The 23614-nt window shown below is 31.0% G+C and overlaps 1 protein-coding gene across 3 annotated transcripts in view; it reads left to right on the forward strand.

The window, feature by feature from the left end:
- The window catches only part of LOC129750050 (platelet-derived growth factor receptor alpha), a 519951-nt gene that overhangs the window by 288491 nt on the left and 207846 nt on the right, over window positions 1–23614 (forward strand). For all 3 annotated transcript variants that reach the window (XM_055745248.1, XM_055745246.1, XM_055745247.1), the window contains one exon: window positions 3706–3893. In XM_055745248.1, the coding sequence (XP_055601223.1) occupies window positions 3831–3893 (63 nt within the window). In that variant the 5' untranslated portion in view covers window positions 3706–3830. The remainder of the gene's footprint in view (window positions 1–3705; window positions 3894–23614) is intronic.

A 23614-nucleotide genomic window follows, 5' to 3' on the forward strand; every position in this document is an offset into this window, starting at 1 on the left:
AAATCCAGGCAAAATCCGGACATTTTTCAATGAAATCAAGATATTAAATTACATATAATTTAATATCTTTTCTGGAGTAAAAGTTAGGAATGAATAGATTAAATCCAATTATACATTTTGTGGAACTTTAGGTACATTTCAGGCGAATTTTGAATGGAAAATTTCTTAATCTCATAAAAATTTTCATGCAAAACTAAAACTCGTTGCGCACTTTAATTAGTGGCAATTAAAACAATCAAAAAAAAATATGAGAAGTGTAACAATTTAAAAATTTCTAAATTTCCAAACAAACCTTGCAGCGTTCTAGTCCCCATACAAAATTTATGGGAAAATATTAACAAAAAGGTCTATAACTTTTTTCGCTTTGTCAACAACAACTTGCAGTCTCGCAAAAAGTTGTGCCTGGACTAAAAATCTTCACTTCAATTAAGTTTTTAGACTTTAATAGTGTTGCCAGAATATTCTTTTTTTGAAATTTTAAGCTTTTTCAAGTTTGTGGAATTTTAGGGTCGACTTTGAGTTATCCTATCAAACTGAAGTTTTGTACAGAAAGAAATCTGTAAAAAAATACAGTTTAACCTATTTTACCAATGGTAACCATCGGTTCTTTGGATGTTTCAACTAAGGTTGACATATTACCCGGTTTTATCCGGGTTTGCCCGGATATTTGATACGAAATTTGGGAACAGTCCGGCCCGAATTGTAATTTTTTTTTATTTTTGCCTCCAAACCGATTTTTTTTAGCAAGTTTTATAAAAATAATCATGAAGGTTCTTTCGGAAGCCTAAAATACGAATTAAAATCTGTCGATGAGTTCTGATTAAAAAAAATTGTTTTAAATTTATTTTTTCTTGATTTTTGTTGAGTAATTTCTGGGTTTTGACAAAATTTGCACGGATTTTGTTCGGCCCGGATACGTGTAGAAAAAATTCTGGCAACCTCCATTTAAACAGTGTGTTTTGATACAAACTGATACAATCACTGGGCTTGTGATATAGTTCAGTTGGCAAGTCTGTTGTCTCCTGAGCCGATGTCCGCGAGTTCGAGCCCAAGAGTAAACTCCGAACACAGTTGTACCGGAAAAGTTTTTCAATAACGATCCGCCAACTGTAACGTTGATAAAGTCGCGAATGCCAAAAAGATGGTAAAACGACTATAATCGAAACAAAAAAAAAGATACAATCACTGGACTATCAATATGCTCACTTCTGTTGCATAAATTAAGGCGTCTGCAGCACCGGAACTTTTCCTACATTTATGCAATCTAGACAGTGCTGCACCTGGTATCTCTGGGTCCTAACCAAAAGAGAGAAGAGAAAAAAAAATCCTGATTGATCTTGTCAATAGATAATCGTAAGTGTACATACCTAAATGAATTTTAAGTTATGAATATTCATATTAATGTGTGGTTTATTATTCATGTGTGGTAAATTAAAACTTTTATGTTGGCTGTCGCTCGTTGTTATATCCTTCTTTCTTGAATATACATATGTTAATGTCGTTTGGTTATTTTTTCCCACTTGTTTTCGATAGTTTCTCGTAGATATATTTCTCAACCATGAAATTTGAAACCTTTAAGCCGTTGGTGTATGAAAATACACCGATTTAACGTTGCTCGAAAGATAAACTTGTAAATACATTCGCTGAAATGCTGTGGGTCACCAAAAATTGATGAAATTCTTTTTCCATAACACAGGGCAAAGCCAATACATCATATACATTTTATTAACCATGCATGCCGGTTGAAATGTTTATTGGAAACAGCTGATGAAGTAATAAGCGAACATTCCAGAATTTTTGCCATGTGTAGCGAAGAAATTTTTTTTTGTTTAAGAACTACATATGTAACGAGACGTTTCAGTCAAAACTTCAGTTGAATTAGTAATCATAGCTTGTTAATTTCATATTCATGTGTTGACAATCTTGATTGACTTGTTTGACATTTCTGTGCAACTACTGCTTCCAAGCAGAAGTTCTATCTAAAGATAATCTCTTCAAATGCCGCCTGTAGGTCGGGAAGTATGGAGCGTGGGGTGACAACTTTCAATAAAAAATAAAATCCGTTTAAATTGCGGTTGTACGATAATAGATGAAACCCAGGATGTAGGGACACCCACACTGCTCTATGGCGGCAATTCAACTTAAAAAAAATAGTTGGTTTAAATTAAAGGGTGATCGGCCGAAATTTGGTCCATATCAACTTGACGTATTTCTTTCAATTTTGCATTTGAACACCCCTCATTTTGAAGGTGTGTGTGTGTAGAATGTTGCTCTTATTTTGATTTTGGAATTCACTCTTCAGTTGTCAAAATGCCGTCCAAGGAAGAAGAGCAGCGTATTTATAAAAATTTTGCTCGCTCATCGCGAAAATCCGATCTACTCGTACGTAAAGCTGGCAAAATCGCTATAAGTTGCAAATCAACCATTACAAATGTAATTAAAGTGTTTGGGGAACGTTTGTCGGCAGCCAGTAAGTCTGGATCGGGGATAAATCGAAAACCGGAAGCCGCTGAGACGACAAAGAGAGTTGTCGGTAGTTTCAAGCGAAACCCTAATCTCTCTCTCCGAGATGCCGCAAATAAGCTGGGTGTATCGTCTACAACCGTGCATCGAGCCAAAAAGCGAGCCGGACTATCGACTTACAAGAAGGTCGTGACTCCAAATCGCGATGATAAACAAAATACGACGGCTGAAGAACAAACCCCGAGGCTGTACACGACGATGCTGACGAAGTTTGACTGCGTTTTAATGGACGACGAAACCTACGTCAAAGCCGACTACAAGCAGTTTCCGGGACAGGAGTTTTATACGGCAAAAGAAAGGGGAAAGGTAGCAGATATTTTCAAGCACATGAAACTGTCAAAGTTCGCGAAGAAATGTCTGGTTTGGCAAGCCATCTGTACCTGTGGCTTGAAAAGCAGCATTTTCATAGCTTCCGGGACTGTCAACCAAGAAATTTACGTGAAAGAGTGTTTGAATAAACGTCTGCTGCCTTTCCTGAAGAAACACAGTTGTTCCGTACTGTTTTGGTCGGATTTGGCATCTTGCCATTACGGTAAAAAGGCCATGGAGTGGTACACCGCCAACAACGTGCAGGTGGTTTCCAAGGACAAGAACTCTCCCAACACGCCAGAGCTCCACTTAATTGAGAAATACTGGGCAATTGTCAAGCGGAACCAAAAGAAGACCAAAAAAACTGCTAAGGACGAGCAGCAGTTCAAGGCAAACTGGCTTTCTTTGGCGAAGAAGGTGGACAAGGTGGCTGTACAAAATCTGATGGCAGGGGTTAGCGTAAGGCCCGGCAATTTGGATTTGGAAAAGCGGAAGCGTAACTGAATATTTTCCTGAATTTTATACCAATTAAACTTGAAAAAGAAATTTAAATTGATTTTTTAAACAAACGATTTCACCGATTTACACGCGTTTTCCCTTGACCAAATTTTGACCGTATCACTCTTTATCACTGCCAGAGATTTTTGCACCGAGAGCGACGAGACGACGAGGCTAACGGCCAATTTAACCCTCGGGCAAACTTTGAGTAAAAATTTTCTTTTTCTTTTTATTCAATTTAATCGTAGGTAGATGTAAGATTTCTAGAAAACGTGCAAAATTTAGCTGCTGTGTCATTATCCATATTTTGAAGAATTTTTTGAACCCATTCTATTGTGAATACACATCATTTTTTTTTTATTATTTTCTTTGCAGGTGTCACTCGTAGATCACTCATTGGCTTCGATTAAAACGGCTTGAATTTATCAACACATTCGCATATCAATATTGGTCCACTATCGCTGGGGAAGCCAGAATATGGAAGCCGGTGATTGTTGTAAATGGATACTCTAATCAAATCAATCCTGCTACTTGGGATTGCGCTAGTCTCCGGGACGAAAATGGTAAGCCAATTTATTCTGACACAATGTCTTCCTTATTACTCTTAATCCTTCAGGAACATGAGATTAAAAAAACAACACATATGGTTTCAATCCTCTCACGTGGTAAAATGTGTGCCAACCAATCATCCGACACTCGAGAAAGACTTATAAATACTAATTGGATATTCTTAATCCTCTTTTGTCTGATGGCTAAGATGAGAAATTTCAACGACTTCACTGTCGGATGCTCAACATTAGACGACATAAAAAAATTTCAAGGGAAAAAGATTAATTGCGGAAATTGTGCGTGTGGTAATTATCCCGAAAGTTGACCCCGGAAATGATGGAATGGAAGAAAGGGTTGCTTGAGATAAATTCTCTGATGTTTGGCTTTCAATTCTGTTGGTCCTCTAATTTTTTCGGTTTCCACCCCATAATCCTTGCTAAGGTTTTCCATTTGGAGAAAGGGATTTAAAAAGATAACGGATCCTTCCTTTTTTGTTTTAGTGGAATAGAACTTTTAAAAAGTTTTATACAAAGGCAACACTTATAAAACATTTCATGATCATCATTTTTTTTTCATGAATTTTTAAACATATTGGGAAGGTTTGCCACACCTACAAATATTGAAACCCATGCTAAGGAATAGAGTATAAAGCATGATAATTGGATGCAGAATATATTAAACCTTTAAAAAGAAAAAATTGCATCATTAAAGGCAGACTTTCCTTTATCCGCAGTATTCAGGAGAAGAAAACGATCGGGGGGGTCTAGAACAACTTTTTTTTTCTCGAGATTTGCGAACAAAGTACACGAACAACATTTTAAAATTTTCACTAATAATTTTTCCAAAGAAATTCATATTTCAAACTTTGAGCTTAGATGTGTTCAGCTTTCTTCAAAAATAAACAATAACTCGAAAAATTTTGACTACAATATTGATATTCTAACTCAATTTTTATAGGTTTTTGACATGTAACGAAGCTCTAAAGGATAGCAAATAATTTATTCAGAATTACAAAAACAATACTTAGTGTTTGATAATTCTCATTTTTTTCTTGGCGGTCTGCAGTAAGCGTTGTCTCAGATTCATGGAAAACAATCTTTGTAAAAAAAAAGACACACACCGTCTTAGCCGGTTTAGGCTTACAGACTGAATGAATGACATGGACAACTTGAGATTAACATTTAATACCCAGTATCGAGATGGGAATCGAACCCATGCCATCAGTGGACAAGCGATTACCGTCTTACCACGCTAACCACTCGATCACCGAGACGTACTGCTATCTGACCCTGTAAATAGAATGTGCGTTTTAAATTAGAAAATCATATTCAAATAAGGATTTAAAGAAACGAAGCAATGATTTTTCAAACAAGATTTGACAACTTACGATCATTTATATAAAAACATAAAAAGCATACAGCACTCTTTAAACTGGAAATAAGATGTTAAAGAAAATACATTAGAATAACATTTTTCCTTCATATTCAAAAACGGGTTTTCGCAAGCAAACAACAATGTCCACATTCAATGATCATCAAAAAAATATTTTTTTTCCCCCAAAACCGCACCCATAGGTGTTCAAAAATCAAATAAATCGAAAATTTTCTCAGTTGAAAGATTGAATTTAATTGTAAAGTCTGCTTCATTTAATATTGGAACAAATTCTTTTGCTCATTGTGGCGCTCCTAGTGGACGGATTTGGAAACTTTTTTCACCCACGTGTCGGGAAATTTATTACCTTTCACCATGTATTTATGTCATAACACCAAACGATAGCATTTTGTAAACAACCGCCATGGAAGCCGAACGGAGAGATCAAATTGTGCACAGTTTTCTTGAAAATCCATTGTTGTCGGCATCGAAGCTAGCTAAACAGCTTAAAATGCCCAGAAATACCGTATGGCGTGTTATCAAGCAGTACAAGGAAACATTGACGACGGCTCGGAAGCCGCATTCGAAGCGTCGGAGTGGAACTGTCGACCGGAAACTGCGTGGGAAAGTCGTCAAGGCCGTCAAGAGGAATCCCGATCTTTCAGACCGCGATTTGGCCAATAAGTTCCAGGCCGCTCACAGTACGCACAGTGCGACGAATTCGTCTCCGGGAAGGAATAAGTTTTTTTTTAAATCATTTTTATGGCAAATTTACAATTATTTTAAATTTTTGAATTTTTGCTCAAAAATTTTAAATCAATAGCGATAACTTCTTATTCTTAAAAATTCGTTTATATTATCTTCGCAAATCTTTGAAAAAAAAAAATTTCTAGACCCCCGATCGATTTTTTTCTGAGATGCGGTTTTTTTTCTTGAAATTGTTCTGAAAGAGACACCGTGAAATGATTATTATGAAACCCAAGGCCGAACTAAGGATGGGGGGGATTGAAGGCCTTCCAAAAAATACGAATAAGAGAACGAGCCCGAATAAAGTTTTATGGTTTTTTAATAGTAAGATTAAATCCAGCAAAATACGAACTTTTTTTTAAATATTCTGTTAACCAGGCTAAATCAGGGAGTGCTTTTCTTACATACAATAAATGGAACATCACTTTCTTGTATTGAATCGAAAATATAATTTAAGAGTTCCCAGCAAGTGAAAAAAAAAATGTTTTGCTAATGAAATATTTTCTTCACAATTAATTTTTTACAAATCAAACAGGGGCTTAAATAACTTTTGCTTAGCTTTGTCGATATAGGAATGAATGTACTTTTTTTTAAAGAAAATTTGCACTACAGAAAAGGTTGAATAAAGAAGAATATCTCCCATTTTCATTAAGAACAAATGTCTTGCAAAACTTTAAGGTTTATTCCATAAACTCTAAACTTTAACATTTTTTGTGAGGAATTTCGTAAATTCATATGTAATTTACTAACCGATTAATGTTAACTTCAACTTATTAAAGACTTTGTTGTAAACATTCCCGAATTTTAAGCCAGCTATACCCAGGTAAATGCCGATTATAATTGAAATTAGAAATTACTTAGATTATTCATTATTAAGATTGTTAGGTAATTAATAATTTTATTTCAAGCAAAGATCGAGAAAAGTAGCTTTGCTTGAAATAAAATTATTAATATAACTTTTTGTGGTAATATTAGTATGAATAACGCAAACTTAATGTCAGCTTTTCAATCATCATCGAAATTTTCGTTGAACTATACAACTCTACACTTTTTTTCCGGAAAAAAAAAATAAAATAAAGTCTGAATATGAATTTATGTTTTCAAATCATTCCTCAGAGCCAAAGGGGTATAAGTGCATATTTTATCGATGAGTTAATAATGCATACAGTTTCGTCCCATTTTCAACTTATTATTTGGTTATTTCTCCAGGTTGTTTCTATATGTTTAACGTTTGAGATCAAATGAAAAATATGAAAATGGACAAACGCAACAACTTAGAAGCTACAACTACACAGCTAAAGGTTTTAAGCACTTATAGCCCTATGGCTCCAGGGGCAGCAAATATTAATTTTGTCACATTCAAAAGAACTATTTCACAATAATTTCGGTTTTTTTTAATTTGATCTGAACACAATCTTATTCTCAGTTCAAAATTGTAATCTTCATTACACTTTGGATTTTTTATCACATTTGAAAAAAAAAAACGGTTTCTTTGTTTCGAAGATTTGAAATTGAAATAAATAGGGTGATTTGCCAATCGTTGCACAGCTAAGCACATGATTTTGATTTTCATTCTGTATTTTGGTCATTTAAACCGAATTAACTCGATTTTTTCGTCGATTGCACTTATACAGGATTGGTCAACAGGATCCAAAAGTTCAAGTGTTTGAAAAAAGTTACATAAAAATTTTAAAAATCATTTGAAACAGCTTGTTTTTGCCCATTAGTTGCTCAGGCAAGTTTTATGTCGTGCCTTATGTTGTCCGATTTTTTCCAATTGTTGCAAATTTTTAAAACCTTCTTAAGGCTCAGCCACCATGTGGTCAAGGTGGCTGATATTTGTTATGGAAGTTTATTAGGCTGGAACAAGTATCAATTTCTTCTTTTGCCAACACCAGCACCCCCCCCCCCCCCCACCCCCCTTCGGAATTTCCAAAAACCCGCAGGGGGTAATATAAATTAAGTTTGAAGTATTTAATCTAAAATTCGAAAAAAAATTCAAGAATCTTAAAGATAACAAGACGAAAAAAAAAAAATTTGGAAGATGGAAGTTATTTCACCTTTGGGATTATTGATTTAATTGAATTTTTCGAAAAAAAAATTACTTGTTTTTTAGGTTTTGTGCAATGATATTGTATGCAACTTTGTGGCATACAAGCTTTCGTGAAATTGATTCCAATTCATTTGTTTTTCACATTATTTTTTATTGTCCCCCTCCTCGCGATGTTCCAACTCCGAGTGACAAAAGGAGGATTTGAAATTTGTTCCGGCCTTATGAGTACTTCTAGTTCAAATGAAATCCTATTAGGAGGGGGGTCTTCCATATAAACCGTCCAATGCATAGTTCGGAAAATTTGGACCCAAAATCGAAAAAAACACGAAGCCGCCGGTTTGGGAGTCTGGAATGGCAATAAATTTCCTCAGAAACTCAAATCTGCTGCAGAATTTAACGGGAGCCGTATGAGTGAAGTGTTATTTGACCTTATTAGCCCAATTTTGTGCTTTTTTTCTTTAAATGCCCTACCAACATCAAATTGGGTGTCATTGAAATTCCATAAAATGAACTGAAAGATATTTATAACTTTTTTTAGTGCCTTTTCACATGTGAAAGGATAAAAGGACATGATCTGTTCTGCCGTCTTTGTCCCTATGAAGAAGATGTGATTTAATCAAATAATCGCTTTAGGACTCACTTGGAAGTCGATAGATTTTTAATGAATGAAGCCTCTGTAGCATTTCATCAATCTTCAAGAAACATTAATTTCACATTAATATTTTTCTCAACAATTCAGGTTGAAAAACTGTTTTGATCAAATTATGTTTCACGAAGTTATGACTGTTTATTTTACTAAATAAGAGGCAAATAAAGCTTCACTCAAATGTCTCCGGTCTAGCTTGATGGCAGATTTAAATTTCTGAGAAAATTGTACATGATAATCAATATTTCGGGTCTTCCAACCATCGACTTAAAGTTTTTTGGGGTTTAGGGTCGAAGTTTTTATACTGTACAATATTTTGAAAATATTATTATTAAAAGCAAGGGGTTTGTTGACATGAAATACAGTTATCTAAGATTTGTCGTTTTAAAATTTGAGAAACAGAGTTTTTTCAGAACAACTTTTAGGTTCTTAGCATAAAATGTTGAGTGAATGGCCGGAATGAAGGATTTCAAAATAAATCTGATAAAAGGTAGTCCCTCAAAGCCAAAGCAGCTTATGTGACTTTGACACATAAAAAATCGAAATCCATTGAAACGTATTGTAAAATTGCAGGCTTTTTCACGACATTTTTTTTGCGAAGGTTATATAAATCAACAAACTTGAGAGCTATGCGAAACAGTTATTTGCGATTTTTTTTTCATTTCATACAACGATTGAACAGCTTTAAATTAGCTATCAAAACACTGAAATCTATAATTATTTTTTTAATTATTTGTAAGACATCGAATATCATTTTTAGGGTATAAGTAAAGTTTGCTCACATGAAATATATTGCAAAAATCAAAATTTATTTCAAAAATCAAAAAATTTGTTCTTTAAACTTTTAGTACATCTCTAGTATGTTTTGAATGAAAAGTTTCAATTCCCGTACAAATCAAAACACGTTACGCTTATTTTGGACTCAATCAATTGCTTTCAAAATTTTATTGCTATTTTTGGGCGGTAAAAACGACCGAAGAAAGTTTTTGGAGGTTTACAAATTAATAAATTTGAAATTTCCATACAAATCTTGCAGCGGATTTAAGTACAACAATGAGGCAGGAGTCCGCTCAATCGACCAATTGTTGCACGATCGAATATTTTCTCTAGTTATGAATGAATCGTTAGTTTTTATCCTAAATCATTGTGTTAAAATTTTCCAACAAACGTTTCGTCAAGAAAATCGATAAGAAAAATGTTTTGTTCTGAAGTAAAACCTAATTTGCCGTAGAAGGAATCTTAATGTTTTGCTTAAAAATAAGTACAAAAATTGCGCGAAAAAAACAAGAATAATTAAAATTGTCGTTAGATGTATATTTTACAGCGGAAAATATCGTAAAAAGCATCATTTCTCAAGTAAACATTCCAATTAACATGATTCAGTATTATTTTTGAGAAAAAGTTGAAGAACAGCTGAAATATTGATAATTTAAGCCACTCCGTGCAACAATGGGTAAGAGGACAACGATTGGTAAATCTCCCTATATGGATTTTGAATATTCAAATTTAAAAAAAAAATCGTTTTGGACGCAAAAATTAAAAAAAATTCTACAGGACAATTTGTTTTTTTTGTTTCATTTGTAAAATAATGTAAATAAAAACGGGCAAAATCCTGGCCGGTCCGTTAAATATCCGGGCAAACCTGGAAAAAACCGGGCAATCAGGCAACCTTAGACTACACTATGCAGGAGTTTGACACCAAACCTCAAAATTATTATGTCAACGTTTGAATCCTTTACCGTACTTGACAATGCATTGGCAGTCACATTAATTTACGACACTTCAGTTAATATTTTGTTCGATTTTTCCGACATTGAAACCTTTCTTCATTCAAAAAAACATTTTCTAATTTTACAAATTGCTTTGCACTTGAAAGTGAGAAAAATCCATTCATATTATTGTAATTTATTAAAAAAACGTTGAAGTGATAGCGTGATTTTTTTTTAACTGGAAGCGTTATGTTTTTACTTGTCAATGCTAATAGTGTTATTGTAAACATCTTGTATTGATGAACTTAAAATGTGGATATAACTCGCGTGAGCTTGTATTACGTCGTATGAAACAAAACGTAAACAAACAGTTTTTTTTTACGAAAAAATACAAAAACTGACATAAACCAGTAACAACTTTTTTCTATTTAGAATATTTGTAGCCTGAACAAGCTATTCTATATGTGAATTACAAATCTTAAAGTTATTTTGATAAATTCTCCAGCAGTTTTCTGTGAATTCTTAAAATGTTTTATACGACGTTATGAAAGCTCACGCGAGATAAATTGATTGCAGGATTTAAAACCTGAACAATTCAGATTGACACCGATTTCACAAAAAAAACAGCTTCATCTAAAAAAATAGTGCAAAATTCTCTGTTTCAATTTTTAAAAATCCAAATAAACTGGAATGTATCAAATCACGTGAAACTTGCATTCCAATCTCCTTTACATTGACTGAAATTTGATGGTATTTTTAATTTTTATTGTAGATTTTTTTGAGCTTTTAGGTTAAGGAAATTTCCAAAATTTTTAGCATACGCATTTTGCGATTTTGAACTCCGACCTCGAATTCTGGAAAAAAAAAATGTTTTTACAAGCGCTTTCAAGCCTTTTTTTGCGAATTTGATTGAAAGAGAGAATTCTGGACCAAGTGAGGTCTAAGTTAAAGAAACAGATTTACCATCAGAAATCTTAAAATATGACGATGAAGTTTTTCTTATATGACTATATAATAGAGCGCCCCAAATGACCCGATATTTGAAAAAGGTATGTGCTGCTGGCTTAAATTGATCCTAGGCCTAAAACAAGGTCTCATGCCAAATTTGGGCCAGATTAGATCTCGGGAAAGGGTCGCTCAACGAGCCTAAAGTTTCTCATGGAATTTTGGGACATTTTGTTCGGGAGGAACATGAAAATTCAGAAATTCATTAATAACTTTGGTCCCTTTCAGTCGATTCAGTCGTTGAACGACCCTTTCTCGTTTTCCGATCTGGCCAAATTTTGCATGAGACCTTGTACTAGGCCTAGAATCAATTTAAGCCTGCAGCGCATAACATTTCACATGCTTGAAATTTCTCATACAAATTTGGGGCAGTCTACTTTATAAGCATTGAATACTTAATCATGTTCAATTTTCAATCAGCTCTCAGTAATAAAAATGCCAAACGACTCATAGATATCAATTCTTTTATATCGAATATTAAAAAGAGATTATTACGACCATTCAGATCACCGAGAACTCCCGAAGGATGTAGAAAATATTAAAAAAAAACAAAAAAAAAAATCACTTCCACAAATTGTGGTAATCTTCATTCCATGAAATTGACGGCTAGCCTCAACACCAATAAAAAAAAGGATGAATTAATATTTTCCAGTGGCAATCAATTTTAACTACTGTTGGTAGCATAAAATGAACATCTGAGCCACATTTAATTATCTCTCGTTCGATGTTCCATTGATTGGTAGTGGCTCCAGAGAGAAAAAAAACTGTTCAACATTGATTGGCGCTAATATACTCTCGTTTGGAAAATTATCATTCGTCTCAATCACAGTTCGTTTTTGTTTTTCCTTTGGTGTAGGTCCCTAGTCAAATACTTCATTAAGCATATTTTGAGCTGCACACATTGTGGTATTACCGGCAGGTCTATTTTTGTTTTATATTTAAACTATTTATTTTGGTTTAAATTGGTGTATGTGTTCAATATTTGGTACCTGTTAAAAAACTAAATAGTACTTCTACCCTACTATTACTTAATTGTGGTCAAATTTAACAGGCTGTTGAATTTAAAGTCACTTTATTTGGAATCACTATCTGCGCCTGCCATTTTCATTTGATTATGTATGCGTTTTGAGTGCACTTATCACTAACACTCAGGATTGCGATGTTTGCACCTTCTAAGAATGCAGTTATTGGTTGCGAGAGTGACTGAAAACGAAATAAAGTTTTAGTGACCAAATTGGAATTTGATTTCGGTTGATTGGTACTTCGTTTACGGTCACGTAAATTTGACAATTGATAGCTGGAATCTGATTAAAATGTTAGGCGCAACGTGCTGCTAATTAGTCAATAAATCAATGATAGTTTACGGTGAAGCATAAAAGGAACGAATGATGAATCAGCTTAACCAGTTTCAATTTCTCGGCACAGCACCGAAGATCTTCACCGGATTGCAGGCATTGAATCTATCGAAGAGATGGCCAACAACATCATCTCCAACTTCAGAGGCAAATCGATGCAGTCTTCCATCGCAGAGATTCGTTCTCTCTATAATTAGTTTAATTTTAGGATAGTTATTAGTTGTAAGTTTAAAAAAATTATTTTTGACACTAAAGGATGTTCTCCTACATAAAAATACTTGATTGTGCTCAGCAAATTTAAGTCGAGTAAAGAAATTTAAAAAGAGTAAAAAATGTGAGTATCAATGTATATTAATATTTCGGGAGGTTAACATGTGATTTGAAATGCAAGAAAAGGCATCAAGCTTCAGAATTGCAGAGTTATTTGAAATAAATCTTGAATTAAAAATGGATTTTTTTTAACCTTAAACAAAAATTTCTGATAGAATTGAAATAAAAAAATGAAAATTACAAAAAAAATAATATTAGAAAAGGTTTTAAAATCCTGACGCTGTGATTTCTACATACTGTTGTTTATAAGACCGGTCAAAATTGGATCACTAAAAGCTTCGAACGGTTTTGAGTCGCTTTTGGGACCAATATGATACATATGTGAAAACTTGGGTGGCTTTAGGATCAAACATTGCATAGATAACATTCAAGAAAAAGTAAAATTTCTAAACAAAATATCGCTAGAAATTTTGGGTATTCAGGCGTTAGTGATAGAAGAACTGAAAATGTTTCATATTTCGGTTCAATCACTGCAAATTACAAGAACCATGTTCATATTTCAAATTGATTGCTGCAGGTTCTTTTCAAACAAATAACAATTACAAACCTAAACAAATTGTTCAGAGGTTATGGCTGAGGCCTTTCGGTAAGGTAATGTTCGTAAAAAACTGTCAATATATTCTAATGGTTCATACAGAGCAAAATGACATTTGTTTTCAAATAAGACCTCCAACGTAAAATTCCCAGAATTTATTAAAACAGTCAGCAGTCAACAATCAACAATCAACGTACTAGAATCAAAAGTAAGAATTAAAGAAGCAAGATACAAGAGTGAAGCATCAAAAGTCAAGAGTCAAGCAAGAGATATGTGCCAAGAGTCTTGAATCAAAATTTTGTCAAAATTCACGAATTCAGAGTCATGAGTCAAGAGTCAAGAATTATGATCCAAATGTAAAATTACAAAGATTAGAAGCCAACATTTAAGAGTCAAGAATTAAAACTGAAGAATCAAGGGTCCAAATTCAAGAATCAAGAGCCACATATCAAGAGTCAGAATGAAGGATCAAGAGTTCAAGAGTTTTCAACAGTCAAAAGTCGAAATAAAAAGTTGAGAGTCACGCTCGATAATCAAAAGCTAGGAGTCATCAATCAAGAATCAACAATCTAGAGTACCAAAATTGCAATTGCCATAATTGACAAAATTGACAAGATTGACAAAATTGACAAAATTGACAAAATTGATAAAATTGACAAAATTGACAAAATTGACAAAATTGACAAATTGACTAAACTGAGAAAATTGACAAAACTGACAAAATTGACAAAATTGACAAAATTGACAAAATTGACAAAATTGACAAAATTGTCAAAATTGACAAAATTGACAAAATTGACAAAATTGACAAAATTGACAAAATTGACAAAATTGACGAAATTGACCAAATTGACAAAATTAACAAAATTGACAAAATTGACAAAATTGACAAATTTGACAAAATTGACAAAATTGACAAAATTGACAAAATTGACAAAATTGACAAAATTGACAAAATTGACAAAATTGACAAAATTGACAAAATTGACAAAATTGACAAAATTGACAAAATTGACAAAATTGACAAAATTGACAAAATTGACAAAATTGACAAAATTGACAAAATTGACAAAATTGACAAAATTGACAAAATTGACATATTGACAAAACTGAGAAAATAGACAAAATTGATAAAATGGATAAAATTGATAAAATTGCAAAATTGACAAAATTGACAAAATTGACAAAATTGACAAAATTGACAAAACTGACAAAATTGATTAAATTGACAAAATTGACAAAATTGGCTAAATTGACAAAATTGACAAAATTGACAAAATTGACAAAATTGACAAAATTGACAAAATTGACAAAATTGACAAAATTGACAAAATTGACAAAATTGACAAAATTGACAAAATTGACAAAATTGACAAAATTGACTGAATTGACAAAATTGACTGAATTGACAAAATTGACAAAATTGACAAAATTGACAAAATTGACAAAATTGACAAAATTGACAAAATTGACAAAATTGACAAAATTGACAAAATTGACAAAATTGACAAAATTGACAAAATTGACAAAATTGACAAAATTGACAAAATTGACAAAATTGACAAAATTGACAAAATTGATAAAATTGATAAAATGGATAAAATTGATAAAATTGCAAAATTGACATAATTGACAAAATTGACAAAATTGGCAAAATTGACAAAATTCACAAAATTGACAAAATTCACAAAATTTAAAAAACTGAAAAAATTGACAAAATTGACAAAATTGACAAAATTGACAAAATTGACAAAATTGACAAAATTGACAAAATTGACAAAATTGACAAAATTGACAAAATTGACAAAATTGACAAAATTGACAAAATTGACAAAATTGACAAAATTGACAAAATTGACAAAATTGACAAAATTGACAAAATTGACAAAATTGACAAAATTGACAAAATTGACAAAATTGACAAAATTGACAAAATTCACAAAATTCACAAAATTGACAAAAGACAAAATTGACAAAAAATGACAAAATTGGCCAAATTGACAAAATTGACAAAATTGATAAAATTGACAAATTTGACAAAATTGACAAAATTGATAAAATTGATAAAATGGATAAAATTGATAAAATTGCAAAATTGACATAATTGACAAAATTGACAAAATTGACAAAATTGACAAAATTGACATAATTCACAAAATTCACAAAACTGAAAAATTGACAAAATTGACAAAATTGACAAAATTGACAAAATTGACAAAATTGACAAAATTGACAAAATTGACAAAATTGACAAAATTGACAAAATTGACAAAATTGACAAAATTGACAAAACTGACAAAATTGACAAAATTGACAAAATTGACAAAATTGACAAAATTGACAAAATTGACAAAATTCACAAAATTGACAAAATTGACAAAATTGACAAAATTGACAAAATTGACAAAATTGACAAAATTGACAAAATTGACAAAATTGACAAAATTGACAAAATTGACAAAATTGACAAAATTGACAAAATTGACAAAATTGACAAAATTGACAAAATTGACAAAATTGACAAAATTGACAAAATTGACAAAATTGACAAAATTGACAAGATTGACAAAATTGACAAAATTGACAAAATTGACAAAATTGACAAAATTGACAAAATTGACAAAATTGACAAAATTGACAAAATTGACAAAATTGACAAAATTGACAAAATTGACAAAATTGACAAAATTGACAAAATTGACAAAATTGACAAAATTGACAAAATTGACAAAATTGACAAAATTGACAAAATTGACAAAATTGACAAAATTGACAAAATTGACAAAATTGACAAAATTGACAAAATTGACAAAATTGACAAAATTGACAAAATTGACAAAATTGACAAAATTGACAAATTGACAAGACTGAGAAAATTGACGAAATTGAAAAAATTGGCAAAATTGATCAAATTGACAAAATTGACAAAATTGGCAAAATTGACAAAATTGACAAAATTGACAAAATTGACAAAATTGACAAAATTGACAAAATTGACAAAATTGACAAAATTGACAAAATTGACGAAATTGACCAAATTGACAAAATTAACAAAATTGACAAAATTGACAAAATTGACAAAATTGACAAAATTGACAAAATTGACAAAATTGACAAAATTGACAAAATTGACAAAATTGACAAAATTGACAAAATTGACAAAATTGACAAAATTGACAAAATTGATAAAATTGACAAAATTGACAAAATTGACAAAATTGACAAAATTGACAAAATTGACAAAATTGACAAAATTGACAAAATTGACAAAATTGACAAAATTGACAAAATTGACAAAATTGACAAAATTGACAAAATTGACAAAATTGACAAAATTGACAAAATTGACAAATTGACAAAACTGAGAAAATAGACAAAATTGATAAAATGGATAAAATTGATAAAATTGCAAAATTGACAAAATTGACAAAATTGACAAAATTGACAAAATTGACAAAATTGACAAAATTGACAAAATTGACAAAATTGATTAAATTGACAAAATTGGCAAAATTGACAAAATTGACAAAATTGACAAAATTGACAAAATTGACAAAATTGACAAAATTGACAAAATTGACAAAATTGACAAAATTGACAAAATTGACAAAATTGACAAAATTGACAAAATTGACAAAATTGACAAAATTGACAAAATTGACAAAATTGACAAAATTGACAAAATTGACAAAATTGACAAAATTGACAAAATTGACAAAATTGACAAAATTGACAAAATTGACAAAATTGACAAAATTGACAAAATTGGCAAAATTGACAAAATTGACTGAATTGACAAAATTGACAAAATTGACAAAATTGACAAAATTGACAAAATTGACGAAATTGACAAAATTGACAAAATTGACAAAATTGACAAAATTGACAAAATTGACAAAATTGACAAAATTGATAAAATTGATAAAATGGATAAAATTGATAAAATTGCAAAATTGACATAATTGACAAAATTGACAAAATTGGCAAAATTGACAAAATTCACAAAATTGACAAAATTCACAAAATTTACAAAACTGAAAAAATTGACAAAATTGACAAAATTGACAAAATTGACAAAATTGACAAAATTGACAAAATTGACAAAATTGACAAAATTGACAAAATTGACAAAATTGACAAAATTGACAAAATTGACAAAATTGACAAAATTGACAAAATTGACAAAATTGACAAAATTGACAAAATTGACAAAATTGACAAAATTGACAAAATTGACAAAATTGACAAAATTGACAAAATTGACAAAATTGACAAAATTGACAAAATTGACAAAATTGACAAAATTGACAAAATTGACAAAATTGACAAAATTGACAAAATTGACAAAATTGACAAAATTGACAAAATTCACAAAATTCACAAAATTGACAAAAGACAAAATTGACAAAATTGACAAAAAATGACAAAATTGGCCAAATTGACAAAATTGACAAAATTGATAAAATTGACAAAATTGACAAAATTGACAAAATTGATAAAATTGATAAAATGGATAAAATTGATAAAATTGCAAAATTGACATAATTGAAAAAATTGACAAAATTGACAAAATTGACAAAATTGACAAAATTGACAAAATTGACAAAATTGACAAAATTGACAAAATTGACAAAATTGACAAAATTGACAAAATTGACAAAATTGACAAAATTGACAAAATTGACAGAATTGACAAAATTGACAGAATTGACAAAATTGACAAAATTGACAAAATTTACAAAATTGACAAAATTGACAAAATTGACAAAATTGACAAAATTGACAAAATTTACAAAATTGACAAAATTGACAAAATTGACAAAATTGACAAAATTGACAAAATTCACAAAATTGACAAAATTTACAAAATTTTAAAAATTGACAAAATTGACAAAGTTGACAAAATTGACAAAATTGACAAAATTGACAAAATTGACAAAATTGACAAAATTGACAAAATTGACAAAATTGACAAAATTCACAAAATTCACAAAATTCACAAAATTCACAAAATTCACAAAATTCACAAAATTGTCAAAATTGACAAAATTGACAAAATTGACAAAATTGACAAATTTGACAAAATTGATAAAATTGATAAAATTGATAAAATGGATAAAATTTATAAAATTGCAAAATTGACAAAATTGACAAAATTGACAAAATTGTCAAAGTTGACAAAATTGACAAAATTGACAAAATTGACAAAATTGACAAAATTGACAAAATTGACAAAATTGACAAAATTGACAAAATTGACAAAATTGACAAAATTGACAAAATTGACAAAATTGACAAAATTGACAAAATTGACAAAATTGACAAAATTGACAAAATTGACAAAATTGACAAAATTGATAAAATTGACAAAATTGACAAAATTGACAAAATTGACAAAATTGACAAAATTGACAAAATTGACAAAATTGACAAAATTGACAAAACTGACAAAATTGACAAATTGACAAAATTGACAAAATTGACAAAATTGACAAAATTGACAAAATTGACAAAATTGACAAAATTGACAAAATAGACAAAATAGACAAAGTTTACAAAATTGACAAAATTGACAAGATTGGCAAAATTGACTGCGTTGATTTAATTGACAAAATTGACAAAAGAAGAGGCTCATTTGACTGTCAATTGAAGCCCATTCATCGTAAATCACTCCACTTCAATGATAGTTCAAATCATTAAAAATTTATCAGCAATTTTTTCAACATTTATATGAAGTCTCTTATCATTCGATGAATTTCACTTTAATTTAAATTTTCAAGGCTTTTTTATTGCTACCTCTGCAGTTAACACCTGGTTATGTTCCAATAATTCACGCCAAATAAAGTACCTACAAAGCTAAGCAAGAAATGGGTATCATAAATTTTTATAAAAATGTGGTGAATTACTCGAGAGGCTTGACTATAAGAGCTAAAATGATACCTACCCTTTTTGTATAAGGCAATTCGTTGGAATTTGACCGATTAAAACCCCGAGTGTTGCTCCTGGATTTAAATTTTAATAAAAATCTTAAAAATTGGACTTGAAACTTAGGACCCGTGTCTTAGATTTTAAACATATCGCTTTCTAAATAAGGAAGTTTTAAAACTTACTTGTCTTGCTGTCATGAATAGTTTTACAGAAATTTAGTTCCCACGAGTTGAAGACAGAACATTAATAGACATGATAAGCTATGGAAAATGGAATCCTATCCATTTCGAAGGATATGAAAAATGAAAAAAAGCCAGATGTCGTTTATCAAAGGAAAAAAATGACCTTTCATTCAACATTACAGCAATCCCCATCGGATACTGGATTCAATTAATCAAATTCCAAGTGATTCTTGTGATATTTTTGACTTCAACAAGGATTATGCAGCAACTTTCTGCTCTTACCGATAGACCAGCCATTGTTGATGTATTCATTTTGGGCTGCGTCTGAGGCAGATAGAGATGTTATAATTCAACCAACATGACAGCCAAGTTTTGTCCTTGATCCGCAGCTAGGAGATTTTATTTCCAAGTGGGAACGTTGAATTCATTGCTTGAGAGCATATAAAATGACTCGCAGTTCGCAAATCAAACAAAAGCAAATCGCATGAAAAAAAGTTCGCAAAAAACAAATATAAAGCCCGCCACTTCACCACAGACAAAATTTCACTCAGATGTCATGTACAGCAGCACAGTTTTAATCTGATTTTCATCAAATTTGATTGAACTTTTTTTTATCATTTCACCAATACAAAGAGAGGTATCGTTAAAGTTATTGCAAATAAGAATGTATAAAACTATTGAAAACGGATAATTAGATACTTAAGCATAAGTTAAACTAACAGAGCATTTGTAAATGAAAATAAAAAGTAAGTCCATCGAATTTTATTGGAAACCATTAATCAAACATTTGCTACCATTTTTTTGCTGTTTGCTCTTCGACCATGTCAAGCAAAGCGAAAGGGCGAACTCTCAGTTCACTTGAATTTATGTAAATTGATATTTTTTCATTTGTCAGTAAAATATGGATTCGATTTTTGTTCTAGCAAAACTAGCCTAGAACTCCAATTATTCTGCAGCATCAATTCATCTCTAAAAGTTGTCGTTGTTCAACGACTCCTGGAAATTTATGTTTTCATTTCAATTTAGTTTTCATTCAATACTTTTCTCAAATGCTGGGCAATAAACAACGGCCATATAATGAACTCATATAGCTTACAGCTCATCCTATGTTCATAAAATTATTATCATCAACACATGATTTACAAATGTAATGGATTTCTTGTAATCGTTGCACACGGTTAGTTAAGCTGTTACAGTGAATGTGTATTCTGCTGCACAGCCGGCAAGCAATATTTCCATAACGATCAATATGCATCAAGCAAACGAATCGAAGGATCAAATTGGTGGAAAGCATGCGCTGTTGATTCGACCCTTTGATGATTGTTTATGAGACTGTTGGAAGTGTCAATTTTTGCATCATCTAACTTTGACACGTGCGATGGTTATAGTGCTTCCGCGCCATCCATTCATTCTTGTTACGTACCCTCATGTCAAGTGCAAACGAATCAAATTCAGTCAATATCAATTTCCGCAAATCATCGTTTAGTAATTGTTTTAATGAATTAGAACTTATATTGACTGAGGGCCATGATTCGGCTGTATATTAAATATCTGGAAAAGTACCCAAGCTGAGCTTGAAAGAGGACATTTATGACATCAGCTTTGAAAACGATTTTATATAACCACATGTTAGGCATAAACGGGAGACATGTTAAGGGGGGAGGGGGGGGGGGGGGGTAGGGTCCATGGCGGTAGGAACGGGGGGGGGGGGGGTTTGGGGGTTAAACCCCCCCCCCCCATGAGGATCTAAAACAGCGAGCAAGTTATTCTACTCTACACTCAAAATTTTAAATTCAGAACCAACTTATGATAATAAAGTAAGATTAATCAAGAGGAACAATCCAGTCTAAAAACTAATGCCAAAACCTCAAAAACCCATCTCAAGTCCAAAATTCTGCAACAATTTTTCAAAATTTTCTCACTCGGTCATCGAAATTCAGGTCTGAATATGAAACTTCGAGTTAAATTAAACCTATATCGAGGGTTCTGATTCCATAATTCCCATAACCAGAACTGTATTCTTATTTTCGTAATTCGGATTCAGTATCCTGTTCAGGATTCTTGATTTTCAGTTCGAATAATTATAAGAAATTAGAAATGAAAAGCTGCATTGAAATCATGGTTTAAATTTCGTTTTTTAATTTCATATCAAATTTGAATCATGTTTTTCGAGATCATATGTATTTTCAATACTTTGATAATAGTTTTCCGAATATAAAACAAAGAAAAATTTTGTTTTATATTCAAATTCGTAGTTCTTGAGCTTAATTCTTACAAAAAATTCGAAAATTTGAAGCTTCGAAATGGCATTCCAAAATAGAAAAGTAAGATTAAGATCTATTTAAATTAATATTTTAATTCTGATTAACAATGAAGATCAAAAATAATTAATTCGAATAGTGAATTTAGATTGAACCTGAACTACAGAATTTAAATTCATGAGGGCTTATAAAATTCTGATCTGAAGATTCGGAAATCGTATATTTTGTACATTTCAGAAATCGTATGGAAATTCGGATAAAAAATAAAAGTGCAAGAGATATCCCGTTTTTCGCTTGCCAACATTGTTCTACACTTCGAAGAATAACTTGAATGTTCTGAATTTAAGTGTTGAGCTTTATTCGACAAAATTGAACACAACATTTGCCGTTAATCAAAAATGTTAAATTTAATCCAGGGGTTTCTGAAATATAGAATGCTGAATTTTGGTGTTTCTCGTCATAGATTTCTTCGCGGTTCTTAATGCGTTGAAATTGCTTGTCAATTTCACTTCCAGATTTAAATTTTAAAAAAATTGTTTCTAAACGCAATTTAGCTTAAAATCACAAATTAATGGTAAAAGTTTGAGTTTTTCGTTTTACCCGCAAAAAAAAACAATTTTTTTTAAATAAAATCATCCACAGGATTTTTATCATGGAATTTATTCTTTATAAAAAATATTTACTGGTAAAGAAAAATCTTCACCTAAAAATCAGCACAAAATTTTATATTTTCCCAGTGTATTGTTTGACATTATTCACACATTAAGGACATGAAAAATTTGGCATTTTATATTTCAGAAACCAGTAGACAAAATTCTGCTAATTTAACACAGATATTTTCGTAACAGGAAGTGTTGTGTTACATTTCGTAGAATGAGCCTTCATTATTATATTCAAAACATTTGAAAATTTGATCCGAAAATCTAATGATTTTTATCTCTTACTTTTTTTTTTGGAAATTTGATTTATTTCATCAAAGCTAAATTATTTGAATTTGAAAAATAGTTTTGGCTTGTTTGATTTTTTTTTTAAGAAATGGAAGACTCTCCTGAAAAAGCTTATTTTATGCTCAAATCCACAAAGTTTCATCTACCGGACTTTTGAAAATGTAAAGAATTTAACCATCAATGGAAGCGAATTTAGCTCACTTTCTAGATTTAGGACCAATTTTCTAAACGTAAAAGTACTTAAAAATGAATAAACATATAATAACAAACATAATTTGTTTTAATTTTTTTTCGTATTCGTGCATTGTCGGGCAAAAACTCATAGAAAAATCAGTCGCCAAACCCCCCTCCCATGAGTCGATTCTTCCTACGGCCCTGGTAGGGTCTAACACTTTCAAAAAATCGATTTTTTTATTTTCTTATTGTAATACATTTCAAGAATGTTGTGTCAAATTTTCAAGTCAATTGAAGCAAAACTGTAGAAATTATAGGCATTTATCTCCTCCTATCTTATACTGCAAGAAAGCAAGAGCAGAAACTTCAAACGCGTTTTTCTCGAAAGCACATTTTTAAAGTCCGTGGACATCGTCACTTGAAAAGTACTTATCCGATTCTTTTCAAATTTGGAACATATTTTCTACATATAAAATACCAGACCCCAACGTT

Source organism: Uranotaenia lowii, chromosome 2, assembly GCF_029784155.1.
Source record: "Uranotaenia lowii strain MFRU-FL chromosome 2, ASM2978415v1, whole genome shotgun sequence".
Taxonomy (NCBI): domain Eukaryota; kingdom Metazoa; phylum Arthropoda; class Insecta; order Diptera; family Culicidae; genus Uranotaenia; species Uranotaenia lowii.